Source organism: Dryobates pubescens, chromosome Z (assembly GCF_014839835.1).
Source record: "Dryobates pubescens isolate bDryPub1 chromosome Z, bDryPub1.pri, whole genome shotgun sequence".
NCBI classification, from domain to species: Eukaryota; Metazoa; Chordata; class Aves; order Piciformes; family Picidae; genus Dryobates; species Dryobates pubescens.
In genome coordinates, this window is record NC_071657.1 from 107,661,108 (window position 1) to 107,675,638 (window position 14,531).

Genomic DNA, 14,531 nt, shown 5'->3' on the forward strand with positions numbered 1-14,531 from the left:
AAAAAACAGAGGGACAGATATAATTCCTGGCTTAGTTAATCAATGGTTGCATGACGTTGCATTAGGAAAGATAAGGAACTTGCAGGAGGTTCACAGTGTTTAGGGAACCATATTCCCATGTCTTTCTACCTTGTAATTAAAAAGAAAAAAAAAAAATCAAGCCATTTCAAGAATATTGGCAGGGGGCAGCTGTGGTGGCAATAGCCACCCCAAGGCCCACAAGTATTCACCAGAGTGCTGTAATTACCTCTTCCTATTAATTCTATAGGAAGTCATTGGAGTGTCAGTAGGCTTCTGCCTGGCTTATTCATCTCAAAGCCAGGATACATTAGGAAACATCCATGTCTCCCAAGGGGAAATATTCCTGTTGCCACTCTGACCTTGTCTCAGAAATCCATGACTGTCCCTGGCTACAGGACCCATTGGTGCACTGTGCTCAGTCCTTGGAGCTCTGTCCTTCATCACCCGCCTGGACCAGACTCCATACTCTGGGCACTATCAAAATGATCCTCACTGGCCTTGGTTTGAGTCCTAGATTGTCATGTTTGTTTATAATCTGTGTGCCCACATTGACACAGCAGGCAAGCCTCTATCCTGTGGGGTCTTCCAGCAAGAAGGCAGCTTAGACTAGGTGTGGTTAGGAAAGTACAGAAATTCCTGGCTTTCCTCATAAGTCATCTTGTGTTTTCCCCACCGTCCTGTGTGCTGACAAAGAAGGTTGAAGTTCCCAAATGCCCTAGGCAGTGGCTTGGCTGCCTGTACCCCCAGGTACACAGCTGAGTGCTGTGCCAGCTTTTCCCCAAACCATGGGCAAGTGAGCCACGGTCTCCTTGAGCAAACTAAGGCGTAGAGTAAGAGGACAAGCAGAAAGAACTTGGCAGCAAGGAGAGGTGGTTTGTAAGAAAGTGGCACCACCAAGGATTTTTTTTTCCCATCCAGCATGAGGAAGGTCCCTGCTTCTCCTTTCAGTGCTCACTCCAGGGACACGTCTATGAGAGCCTGTTTTCATGGCTCAACTCTTCCCAGCAATCCAAAAATGTGAAAGTAGTTCTTTCTCCAGCCCAGCTGCTAAGTCACAGTGCAGATACTACTTACAGCTCATACACAGCCAAGGCCTTGACACTCTTCAGCCCAACTGATTTCTGAGCCAAGGGCCACCATATTCTCACCAGCAAACACACTCTCAGAGGCAGTTTCTTGGGTTCCTTTTTGCTCCCAACATAATTTACTGGAGGGAAAAAAAAATATCCTGCAGAGGATACTTGCACGCAAAATACCTGGCAGTGATCAAAAAGCCCCAAGATGGATGCCTTTGTGTGTGTCCCTTAGAATCATTCCACTGTGGGATGAACGATCACTAAAAGCAGTGTTGTTCAGATGGCGCTGCAGCTGCAGATGGTGCTCAGATGGAACCCCTCTCCCGAGGAGGTGACACGATACCCGCTCTGACTGTGATGCCTTGCCCCACTCGTGCCCACCAACCGCCTGCCAATTTGTTTCAAGGCCAGCTGATGGCTCGATGCAGCGGGGAGCGGCTGCTAAGTGCTGAGCCGTCCAGCCCCGATAGAGCTAGTGCTGAGCACTTCTCATTAGCCCAGCTCTTTTTCCTCTCCATGTGTAAACAAAGCTTTGGGCACAATTCTCACATGTTCCATGTGGCTCTTCTTAGGATAAAACTGTTTTAGCCCAGGCTGAACAAAGCGCAGCTTTCTGTACCCCTGTACTTCTTCCCTAAGAAGAGCCCGTGTCCAGGTCTGCATTTCATTCACACATTGTTTTTCTCTGGAAGCACAGCTCTGAGCCAGTCTGCTGCACAGACACCTCACACACTTTTTTGCATGTGCATTTGGTACTGCCATTTCTTTGTGTATAGCCAGGCCCTCACGGACCTCAATTCTGGTCAAAGGTATTAGGGACTAAGGGGTGATGATAAGCTGAACACTAAGGGTCTGATGTTGCTTTCTTTGCACCTCAAAACCCATGATTTAATCCAGACAAGAAATATTGTTCCCATTGACCATTTTATGGCTAGCTGTAAGGTAACAGAACAAATCCCTCTACAGCCATCACTCCATGCTCTTCATTGTCTAGATACCTTCACATTTTTGGCACAAATGATTCACTGAGAATGGATGTTGCATTTGATGCAAAGAATGTTTATCCTTATTTTGCAACACTAAAATAAAAGTTATATATTCTAGCACCAACAATGCGTGCTCATGTGGAAAAGCATTTTCATCTGCTTCATTGTTTTAGTAAAAAGCACTGATTTGACAAATGCATTTAAATGAAAACATCAGCATTTTTATAATAAAGAACAGAAGCAGCTCAAACATTAGGTAATTATCTGCATATTCACAACATTTATGCCAAATTTAATACGGTGCAGACTGTGCTTTTATGACATTTTTATTATGTTCCTCAAAAGTGCATGCTGAATTTTGTAGAAAATGAAAATATAGACATTGATTTGAAATACAAGGAAATAATTTGTTCAATTTTTATTTTCAAAAGAGATGAAAAATCCTATATTGCCTCTAAACCTCATCAGGGTTTTATGACTAATCACAGTGCTGCATGCATTGAAAGGCATTTTCTAACTTGTGTTGTATTTCATTGTTTGCTGTCATTGGTTTTGCACTAGAATAAGGTAAGTGCTTTCCCTGAATCCATACCAAATGTGTTTTTCTGTTACAGCCATCCCAGTTTTGTCAGTGGCGGGTTGGTGGAAAATTATTTGTGCTCTCTGAAATGTGCCAGAGAGCTCTGAGGGCCCTAATCCTGCAGCTTTTCCTCAGGGTGCTGGGGGGAAGTTGAGGGAGGTTAAGCTTAGCAGAAAGTGTTCAGCAGCTTAATCTATAAGACAGTGGAAACATCAGAGGTTGTGGTGAGGAGGCCTTCTCCTTCTCCTGCAGTGCAATGTGACCTGACACTTTACAGCACCCAGTGGGTGACCTCTCAGCCCCAAGGGGGAATTCCCACTTTTTTTTCCTTTTTCTGTAATTAACAACCACAGAGCTAAAGCCACAGCCAGGCAGTGTCTGTCAGTGAGGTTGCCTGGTGGCACAGCCATGTGTGTCCCTTGGACACACAGCAAGTTTCTCCCCAGTACTTCTGCTTCTTATATCTCTGCTGCCTTGTGCTGTCACAGTTACTACATGTCAACAACTAGCATAGCTACTGAGCTCTGTGTTCAAATCCTGACCAGAGTATTTGTCACTGTTAACAGCCATCAGGACTTCAGCCAGAGCACATCACAGTACCCTTCTCACAAAGCACTTGTAATTCAGCTTCACAATGTACAACAAGCCCAGCCCTGAGGCAAAGCTTTGCCGTTTCTTAAGGCTTTGGTCATGCTTCATTTTCTTATCCAACTATTTTTGTTTCTATTTGGGTCCTTTATACCTTGTCAATTAAACCCAGAATCACATAAACAATGAGTGATGTCAGTATATACCTGGGGGTGGCTACCTCACATTCTCCATTCCATTTGGCTGTGTTCTGTTTTCATCAGTTTTCAGGCTTGTAGTTCAAACTTGGCTGTAGGAAATATTCAATAGCCAGAATGCTCTGTTAAAGAGTAGAGACCAGAGCAACTCCTTCTCATAAATGGCTTTATTAAAGGTATTTATTAAATGCATCCTTTTTGTTCTTCTCTGTTGGCTGCATGTTGTTTCCATCTAACAAGTGTAACTCTAGTGACTACTATGAAGTTATTTAGGGTTTCCTGCATAAACTGGAGCAGTACTATCTTCTATATACTTTTAAATCATGGTGTCAAAAATCATTGACAATACCGTATTTGCTGTAATTAATGTAATTTGCTGTAATTAATGTTGTAATTGCTCCTATTAATTGATTTTTTTGGTATTTGCTCCACCAGCAATTCACAGATGACAATTTTAGATCTGTGCTTTTCTGACTCACTGCTGGTTCAGTGAATGCACAGAAAAAGGCAGAAGCCTCAGCAGATGCTGACCAGTCTACTTCACAGTTGCAAAGCAGCCTTCAAGTTGCCACTGACATCCAAGCAAAAGTTCCCTCCACACCCTCCATTAGGGAAGGGAAGGTCCATTCCTAATGTACCTTGATGCTGCCCAGCATATTTTTGTTCTCTGAACAAGAAAGAACAGCAAAAGCATGGCAAAGCCTTTTCTGAGTCTGTGAAAATACAAACAAAATTTGTTGTTAACAGTACTGAAAGCATTCTTAAGACATGTCAGTACTCCTCCAAACTGTATCAGGTAACTCCTATAAAGCTCTGGTGATCTCTCTTGTACAGTGCTTGTCTCCTAGCCATGTATAAAATTAATTCAGACAGATCCATATAGACCTGCTCTGATTTTGTGGATTCCAAACATGATATGATACCAGAGCACACAGGCCATATAGCTTTACCTACAGCAAGTGAAAATTATGCCATTTTCTATAGCAAGCATGAAGCTTTTATAAGCTGGAAAGTCTGTCTCAGACATCAGAGAGGACAAGTTTGAACCATGTCAGTGCAGGTAAAAACATCAAATTATTAATTCTTGACTATTCAGATTTCTCTTATTTTTCACACACCATCTTATAAAATAACAAGCCAGAATGATTCCCATTAAAAAAAGAAGTAAATCTCTCCCTTTCCTTGCTCCTTTTTTCAGTTATTTCCTTTGGTGGTGGTTTTCTTTGTTTTTCTTTGTTCGTTGTTTTAAACATGTTCATCACAAAGTTTTTGGCCATTTGAAGTGACACAGAGCCCAAGCGCACCTAGCAGTGTCTAAAAAGACTCCTGAAAAATCACTGTGGAGCTGTTGCTGCATGTGAGCAGATCAAAGGCAGGAGGGAGGTGGGGGCACACAAAGGCCTCTGGGCCAAGGGCTGTAGCTCAGCATGTGTCCCAGCTGTCCAAGTTCTGCCCAACCTGAGGCTCTAACAGCAAGCTTGGTCCTAATTTTAACCAGAAACAGCATTTTTTTCAGCTAAACACATTGACAGGCTGTGTTTGACCCCATGTACCCTCAGCAAGGCCACTCAAGAATTCAGCTGTGCTTTCTTCTAGGCCTCTGTCTCCTGTATTTTGGCTGCAGAGCATCCTTCTCCCAGCAGAGAGATGCTCCATGCTCACTTCATAGTTAGGATGCTCTACTAAGAGGTGGGATGTAACCTGGAAGGCCTTGTGCCTAAGCAACCACCCACTTCCCAGGCAGTGGGAATTAAAGGGAAGGTAGTACTAAAACGTCCTTCAGGACTAATGACCAAAGGCAGCCACCTTCAGGAGCAGGTTCAGAGTCATAATTTCCTTCCTGCCTTAGCAAGGCACTCAGCATTGAGGTGAGGGTGATGTTCCACTGAGATGACTACAGGACCAGAATAAAGACTGATCTTCAGTGCTGCTTTGCACTGGAGCTACCACATGGCATTAAAGCTGTATCAACTCTCTGCTGCCACCCCCTCACACAAAACTCTTCAAATCAGCACAGACCTTTCCTCTTCACGGGAGGGAGTCAGGTGAAACCCAGGACATGACAACCTCAAACATCAACCCCTGTCTCAAGGGCCAGATGCTCTAGAGCTCTGCCTTACTGTGAGTGCGCCAGAAGTTGTGCTGATTATAGATCGGCTTTGCATTTCTTGTCACTGGGAGCTGGACTTAGTTTCATTCTAGTAGGTGCATTACAGTGGTTGGGAAACTGGTTGGGAAGCAACTTGGATTTGCTTGAGGGTTTCTAACCTACATTTTAGACAACTGCTTTTATTAAGTTCAGTCAGTTGTGCTCTAGCTTAGCTGCTGAAAAGGGTATCACTTTGTTATACAAAGGTTTTACAGAAAACTAGCCTCTTACACAAAAGCTACATTTACCTTTGGAGGATCAGACATACTTACAAAGCATGCAGTGATTCCTTTTCCCTAAGGACCACATTCACTAAAAATCAGTTTATGCACTAGAAGGTACAGCTGATTGAAGCACGAGTCTCTGCTTTTTAACTAGGGAGAAAAGTTTCAACTGAAAACCTTGCACTCACAAACGGGCAATTTGTTGATTGTAATGTCTACCACAGGTCTTTAGGCCTTGACTTCACAGATTGCCCTTAAAATCTGATGGACTTCTAGTTTTGAGGGGTCCTGGTAACATCCACTCCCTTGCAGTAGAGATGCTTAGGCCAGGCATCATTCTCCCACTGCGTGATGAAGCTACAAGGTTCTAAGTAGGCAGGGAGAATTAGGAGAGGGAGACAAATTAGCCTGAGACTGCACATGTACACTACAACTTTGCAGCACCTTTCCCCTGGAAACCAAAAGAAAATTTGGCCATGCCATCACCAGCAGTTCCTCCTGGGTGAAGTTTCTTACTCCTGTTGGATCCTCAGGGTATGCATCATTAATACTGTGCTCCAACCTTTTAAGAAACTGCATCTGTGGAAGTATTTTTATGCCACTTTTCCAAGTGGAAAAAGGGGGCAAGGATTCACCACAGATGTTACAGCTCCATTTCCAAAGCTGCTGAAATTTGGAAACTGAAGGTGGGAACCAGCCCTTGGGAGTTAGATGGGTTTCAAGTACCAAAGTCCCAGACTTGGGGATAAGTCCCCATTGTGTCCATCACTGCCTTCTTCCTTCCCTCTGTGGGAGAAGTAGAAACCAGTGTTAAGTGGGAGGGTCTTCCAAACAAGTGCCCCTTCTTCAATCAGGCTGGAGTCATGCTGTCTTTTGACTGGTCTCCCCCAGACACGATGCTAATTTCCCAGAGCTTCCTTCAATTTTGTATGGGGTGTTATAGCACAGGGAGATATTGGGCCTGCGGAGGAGTATTGTACTTCACTTCCTGTATGGTAAAAGCGTAAGACAATGCGGTAAACCTTTTCTTCTGTTCTCCAGATAAAGCAGTTAATAATTGAAGGCAGAAAGATAACCAGAGTAAGAAAGGACTGCAGAGCAGTGCCCCATAGTGGGAGGGTAGGAAGTGCATAGAGCTTTGGTGAATCTGGCCCTAGGCAACACGTTTTCATGAGCTGAAAGCTCTCACCCTTTCCCCAAGATAATGAACTGTAAACAAAAGCAAAGTGGGACAGATTCTCACTTGCCTTGTACCTTGCTGTTTTACAAAGGGTGCACTTCATTTTGTAGAGGTTCGAAAGGTCATGCAAGGACAAAGAAGGGTCTGTCCCACTAGCTCACTGCTCCGAAGTAATTTAAAGTACACATTCAAGAAACTGACACTGCTCTTTTCCTCCACCTTTGCCTTTGACAGCACTCGCAAACAAAATTACATGATGAATTTTTCACGGCAACATGGGCTCAGGCATTTCTACAGCAGAAGACGAAGGTCTCTTAGACGATATCCATGAAGAAACAAGACATTTATTTCCTTTCTCCCCAACATGTGATGTGTTGCTTTCCATTCTCTAAATCTAGCACTGCGTCTGGTATCAGGACTTTTCTGCAGCTGGCTTGGTGAAGAACTGCAAGCCTCTCAAGACAGAGTGTACACCAATTTTTCGCACTGTGAACTAATGAGAAGTGACTTATTTTCTCATAGGTAAATGTTTTAATGTTGGTGTGTCTGTGCAAATTGTGATCTGTTGTAATATCAGTTACAGTGGCAGTATTGGAAGTAAGCAACTGATTCAGTTTAATGGGAAAAAAAAAAGTTAAGCACAAAGACTTTTCAGACTTTATGTTTAAAACCCCTACATACTAAGTACAGAGTTTAACATTCTTTGTCACCTAGATATTTAAGTGCACTGTATGTCAGCTCGGTGTCATTTTATATGATTAAGTTATCATGGTTTGTCTTCTTTGTGTTCTGTTCTATGACATTACACACTGGCACTGTATTTACTTGTTTTGTTGTAATATTTTTGCTGCTGATTTTTGGGCTATTTACCTTCTGACAAAATATATTAAAAACAACAAACAACAACAACAAAATCAAAGTACCTAATCAAGGAGATAATTGCAAAGGTAGTTGTAAAGGCATTGGTATCCTTTGGTCTTATTCTTTGATATGTCTGTTGGTTAGAATTGTTTTGTGGATTAAAGAAAAAGAATGTTTGACATGAAACTTTTTTCTACTAAGGAGCTGTGGCTGAAGCCCTGAACAAAAGTTCCCTATTCCCTGTCTAAATGTAGTCAGTTCTCTGCAACTGATTTACTTACAGTAACTGCCATTTGGTGTCTGTAGTAATGAAGTGGTTTGTAAACAGTGGACGTTTCATGGTGTTCTCTTTGGTGTTTGTTTCTATTGCGGGTCATGTTTGTATCTTCTGATAAAGTTGTATCTACACCAGCAACGTTATAATGCCCCTATAGCCCTGAACTGTCTATTACCATAAATAAAATGCTTCACTTTATGGTGAACCAAGTTAAAGATCCATGCTTCAATAAAAATAATGCCAACAAAGCATTCTGACCTCAGACTTTCAAAGCCGTGTGGGCTTTACATGAAATCACAAACCAAATTCTCTAAGTGAACACCTAGATTCTGCAGAAAACATTGATCGTACAGCACACTTCACAGCACTTTGCATGTAACACAAACCAAGAGGTCTTCCCAGCCCCACCCATGCGTGTAACATGGTTGTTGGAACAGGTCCAGTTGCAAGGAGAGAAACAGGAGCGCAGCCACACACACTCTGGCTTGTCTATCTGCAGGCTCAACATGCAATGTGAAAGCTGGTGTTCCCAAGCTCTGGGTACTACACTACAGTACACACAGGTTCAGAAGACACAAAGCTGCTAATTCTTAGTATCATAGAATCATTTAGTTTGGAAAAAGACCTTTAACATCACTGAGTCCAGCCACTAACCTAGCACTGCCAAGACCACTAAACCATCTCCCTCTGCATCATGTGTACACATAAATCCCACAAGGGATGGTGACTCAACCACTTCTCTGAGCAGCCTGTCCCAGTCCTTCACAACCATTTCAGTGAAGACATTTTCCTAATGTCCAATCTAAATCTCCCCTGGTGCAACTTCCTCTTGTCCTATTGCTTGTTACTTGGTAGAAGAGACTGCTCCCCACCTCACTACAGCCTCCTTTCAGGCAGTTGTAGAGAGCAATAAGGTGTCCCCTTTTCTTGCTTCTTATTATCCAGGCTAAACAAGTCCAGCTCCCCCAGCTCCTCCTCAGAGGGAAGCCTCCTATCAAGCTCTTACATCAAGCACATCTGCTTCTGACACCATACTGGTCTGGACCAGAACAGTGTTTGTTGCACATTCACATCCAACCACCTAAAATGTGTTTAATTTGTAAGAGATTTTTGATTAAAGGTACCAAAAGCAGTGCAGGGGGGGAAAGGAAGTCATTCAGTGACCCAGTTGTCAAACCTTTGGCTTGATCAAAATTATGCAGCAGACCATTGACCAACCTGGAAATTTACTGCAACAGTCCAGCCTCCCACAGGCTGTGCAAAGTCACCACACTGGTCTGCAGAACTCCGTGTTTGTGCTTTCAAAGGAGGGAATTATTCAAGAAAAGAGCAGGAAGGAAAAGAAGAAAAAAAAAAATCAATGAAGCTATTAAAGAATATAATAGCTTAATGTTTGGACAAGAGGTTTTAAAATATTGTCATAAAAGTTTCACCCACTGAACAAGCAAAATGCAAGATATAAACACTCCTGGTTTTAAAGATATTTTTATCTGCCCTAATATGTCAATAGATGGGTGGTATTTCAATCTGAAATGTGTGTGCAGCCAGTGTGTTGCTAGGGAATTAATTAATGTGAAAGACTTTAGATACAATGAGGCACTTAATCTGACTTCTTTTTCTAGGTAAGAGCCCAGCATTATCAGAGAAGCTGCTTTTTTTCACAATGACATTTGTTTCCTTTGAGCCACAGATTTGTTGTGGTTTAATACAAGCTGGCAGCTGAACCCCACACGGCCACTCACTCACTCCCCTGCAGTGGGATGGCACAAGTAGAAAAACTCCTGTGTTGAGGTAAAGGCAGTTTAGAAGATAAGTGCAAGCCACACACAGAAGCAAAGCAAAACAAGAAATTCATTCCCCACTTCCCACTGGCAGACAAGTGCTCAGCCATGTCCAGGAGAGCAGAGCTTCACCATGCATAATGGTTACTTGGGAACACAGATGCCATAAATCCAAACAGTCTTCTTTCTTCTTCCTGCAGCTTTGCATGCTTAGCATGACCTCATATGGCATGGGCTATTCCTTTGGCCAGTTTGCATCAGCCACCCCAGCTGTGTCCCCCCTCAACTTCCTATTCATCCCCAGCTTGCCCACTGTGGGGTGATGTGCGGGGCAGACTGTTGTGTAAGCACTGCTCAGCAGCACTGAAACACCACTGAATCACAATCACTTGTTTCCAGCACAAATATAAAACACAGTCCCATACCAGCCGCCGTGAAGAAAATGATCCCAGCCAAAACCAGCATGGTGAGCAATCATCACTACTGAGCAATGCCACAAGGCAGTTCACCAGCACTCACTACAACCACACAAGGGTCTTCTCAAGGAAAGAGTCTCAAGCAATACTGTCATCTGCCCTTTCCCAATACCAGAAAGTTCTTCCTTACAGTTTTCCATTCCTGCAACACATAAGGGAGCATGCACATATGGCATGCCCAGCATATCTGCTGCTTCATGTTTCCTCCTATGACTGAAAACAGTGAGTCATCTGACACTGGATAGTTGTTGAAATAGCAAGGGTGCCACAGCACATGATCACCAGCAATAAAACAGCAACACTACTATAAAATGTGCTGATAACCTTATCTACAGGTATAAAACTTTGGCAGACTTTACTATGAACACTGGTACTTGCAATGTGCCTTGTAGCCTTCCTCATTTCTCCTGTCAGCTCACTAATCCATGCCTCAGTAGGAGAGACACAAGATAAATGAAATAAAAATACAGGAAAATGAAGCTCTGGCCTGCTGGAAGACCCAGAATAATCAGCACCTGAAGTTCTCATAAGTTTGTCTGAATGTTCTTCTCTTGAGCTTGACTGATGGTAACATTGCCTTAATGCAGGGACATGAGTGGAGAACAAGTATTTTGAAGGACAGAATTAGGCTTTGCATGAGCTTGACAATTCAGAGAAATTAAATTACACACAGCAAAGAGTAAGTTTACCCACACAAAGTGGGCAAGTATCTGGCTAAGCAGAAAAACTGTAGGAGGAGAATCAACAGTATAAAGCAGTTTCAAAAATGCCATTTTGCATTGTCTCAGTAGAAGTGTTTATGGTAAAACACAGGAAATACATGAAGTGAACAGCAGTTGTCAGCTGCTGAGCCCATCACTGAAATACAGATGTAAACAAGCTGGAGAGCTCACAGAGTACAGCAACAGAAATAAGACCCTTGAAACCATGAACTTCCAAGTAGAGAGCATTCATTTGTTTAGTCTGGAATGGAAACTCTTTGGGAAGAGGCATGACAACAGCCATAAATATGGAGCTATGCTTTACTTACTTGCTGACCCTGCAGGGCAAATGTCACTGGGGGAATGCTGCCAGAGCAGCCCCTCATCATTTATCCAGAAGTGGGGAAAGAGGTTTGATTATTATTCAAGCAGAAAGCTGGTGCAAGGCTGATGGATGCAGAAAGGACCACGAAAAAACACCAAGGTGCAGCAAAGCAGAGCTTCAGCTGCAGCTCAGCTCAGCTCTGCACAGAGGCTTAGCTAACTGAGACCTAGCACCACAGTAACAGGAACAAGCAAGCTGGAGAGGGGAGCTACCTTAATCCTGAGCTGGTGATAGACTCTTGAGACCAAAGGAGATCCTACCTTGAGCATAGCCCTAAAGAACTCTTCAAGGGTTGCTAGCAATCCTGAGCAGCTGAGATCACTTGAAGAACATGTCCTGTGGAGGGAGCAGACAGAGCACCTACCATTAGCAGGTGCTGGATCTGCTGCAGAAACAACCCGGAGGTAGGAGGCTGCAAAAGTCATACAGGTGACACATAGATGAGCTGTCCTCTCTTACCCTCTCTTACTGATGTTTTATGACTGTTGTTTTCTCTTCCCCATGTTTTTCTTAGTTCAGATGAAGAGACCAACCTGGCAGAAAGCCTGAGGACTTAGGCCTGTGCATGGTTAATTACCACAGAGCCTGACAGGGTGAGTTTGAGCCAGCACCCAGCAAGGCAAGGCCTAACAAAAATAGTTTTCCAGAGGAGAAATAAAGTACTGGAGGATGCTGGTAAATGCTGAGTTTGTTAAGTCTGAATCAAGTTGAACGAAAACAAGTTTGTTAAGCTTCTTTAGAGAAAATAAAGGGAAAGGATGTGATTGTGCTTTTGAGATGAGCTGCTCAGGGAGATCTGTGAAAGAGTTAGTGGCAAAGACACTATTTCAGAGCTTCAGAAGCTATTTCCCTGCTTCCCTGATGGCCTCTGGGCGGCACTGGGCAGTCACAGTTTTCAGGACCACTTCTGCCTTAGGGTGCTACAGCTGACTGATAGCCCCAGGTCCCTCCTTCCCTGCACGCTGACTGTGCACATACACAGCAGACTTCTGCTGATACCGTGCTGCTCCAGGTGAGCCAGCTTGGCTCATTTAACAGCACATCCTTCTCAAGAGATGTTTTAAAAGGTTTGAGTTCAGCCACTTTCAAGGCGTATTGAGTGGTAAAAAGGAACATGTCCTAATGTTTGGAGCGCTTCTAGAATAATTGTTGTTTTATGGCCAATACCAAAGCTTGACATGACTAATGTGCTTGTATAGTCACTAATTAACAGGAGTACTTTGAGAACCAAGCCAAGTGCCATTGAAATCAGTGGGAAAATCCCTGCAAAACTAAACACATTTCACTTCTGTCTGGAAAGGTCCACCACAACTTCACTAAACCAGTTAGTTTCACCCATCCTAGGACCTGCATAAGAAGGCCCACAAGCTACAGGCTGTCTAGAGAAGTGGTTGAGTCAGCACCCCTGGAAGTATCTAAAACAGGTATAGATGTGGTGCTGAAGGACGTGGTTTAGTGACAGCTTTTCAGCTGGTTAGACTTGATGATCTTAAAGGTCTTTTCCAATCAAAATTATTTTGTGATTCTAAGATTCCATGGCAAAATACATACAGGGGGTTATGCCTTAGGAAGTCATCTCTTTGTTAGAAGAACTCTGAGTTGAGTTTGGGAATGGCTGGGAGTGACCCAGTCAATGGAGCCCATCTAATCCAGTTTGCTAAGTATGATGTCCTTTATGGGATGTCTACACCACTGAGACAACCAGAAGTGTCAGAACTCTCTGCACTCCACAGCCCCTCAGGGAGCTTTTGGTGGTCTCAGTGCACAAGGCTTTCAAAATGCCTTTTTTTTTTTATTATTTCTATATAGAAACCCAAATCTCTAAGAACCTGAGAAGTAGGAAAACTTTTTCTCCTAGGCATGACAGCCATTGTTATGCGGGAAAACATTTATAAATCATGGCCTGAAAGATGAGATCTGTGAAGATATTTAACTACTAACTCCTGTGTGCTCACAAGGAAATTGGTTCCTACCTATCCTTTGCATCCCTAAAGTAAAAAATTGCATCCAGTCACTTGTGAAACCAACCAGTCTGAGGCCCCCAGCAAAGAGCAAAGCATGCAAAAATATGTTCATTAAAATAAGAACAACAGTAATTGTCTCTTGAAGCATTCAATCAATGTGAAGTCCTTCAGAAATGTGTAGTTTTATGGTCTCTTACACGACTGGCACACATCCCATGGACACCTGGTGTCTGTGCAACATTCTTACAAGGACAGAGCATCAAAATAATAATTTGAGACAATATATCCTGAGACTCCTTCACTGGAATCTCGGAACACGGCAGTTGGGGTTTACTCCACAACACGGCGTACCCCAGCACCACGCACACCCACACAAGGACAACCAGGCCACGTCCTGTCAGCTCCGTCATTGCCAGCCAGCGCCGACTCCGCGCTCCCCAGGTGCCTCTTCATATTGAAACTAGAAATAAACTCTATTGACCAGAGATCTCTCGAGTGTCTCTGTTCGCAGCGGAGGGCCGGGGCTGACACCTCCGATACACGCGGGGCAGGGCGCAGCCTCCCACCCTGCGCGGGGCGATAACACTTGGGGCTAACAGCCGCCACGGCAACAGCGAGCACCGGCCACGCGCACAGGCGCGCCGCGTGGGCGACCCTGCGGCATTCTGGGACTTGTAGGCCGCGGCGGGGGCGCGCCCGGCGGGGGCTGCGGGGTGACTACGAGGGGACTACGAGTCCCAGCCGCGCCCGCGCTCGCGCCGGGAGGAGGCGGAGGCGGAGGCTGGAGGAGAGCCGCGGCCCGCCCCGCGCCCCTTGCGCTCACCTTGGGCGCGGAAAGGAGGTGGTATTTGCCCGTTGTAGTCGCTGGGCTGGAAGAAGGTAGACCCTGGAGGTGAGCAGAGCGCAGCCGGGCTGGCGTAAGTGAACGAAGCGTTGCGGGGCCGGTGATGGAGGGTCCCTCCTGAGAGGATCTCCACTTTTCAAGGGATCTCTTTTCCTGATGATAGATCTCTCCCGAGGGGAAAAGTCTCGCTGTGAGGAGCCCTGGGTCGGGGTCGCGCTCTCCCGGTGCCTGCGGCTTCAGC

The 14,531-nt window shown here is 44.4% G+C and overlaps 1 protein-coding gene across 2 annotated transcripts in view; it reads left to right on the forward strand.

Annotated features, from left to right (window-relative positions):
* RELN (reelin) overlaps positions 1–8,379 on the forward strand; it is a 277,932-nt gene extending 269,553 nt beyond the window's left edge. Inside the window, exons 64-65 of one of the 2 annotated variants that reach the window (XM_054178701.1) lie at positions 2,515–2,650; positions 7,236–8,379. In XM_054178701.1, the coding sequence (XP_054034676.1) occupies positions 2,515–2,644 (130 nt within the window). In that variant the 3' untranslated portion in view covers positions 2,645–2,650; positions 7,236–8,379. The remainder of the gene's footprint in view (positions 1–2,514; positions 2,651–7,235) is intronic. The other variant, XM_054178702.1, reaches the window with a different exon arrangement.
* The last annotated feature ends 6,152 nt before the right edge of the window (positions 8,380–14,531 follow it).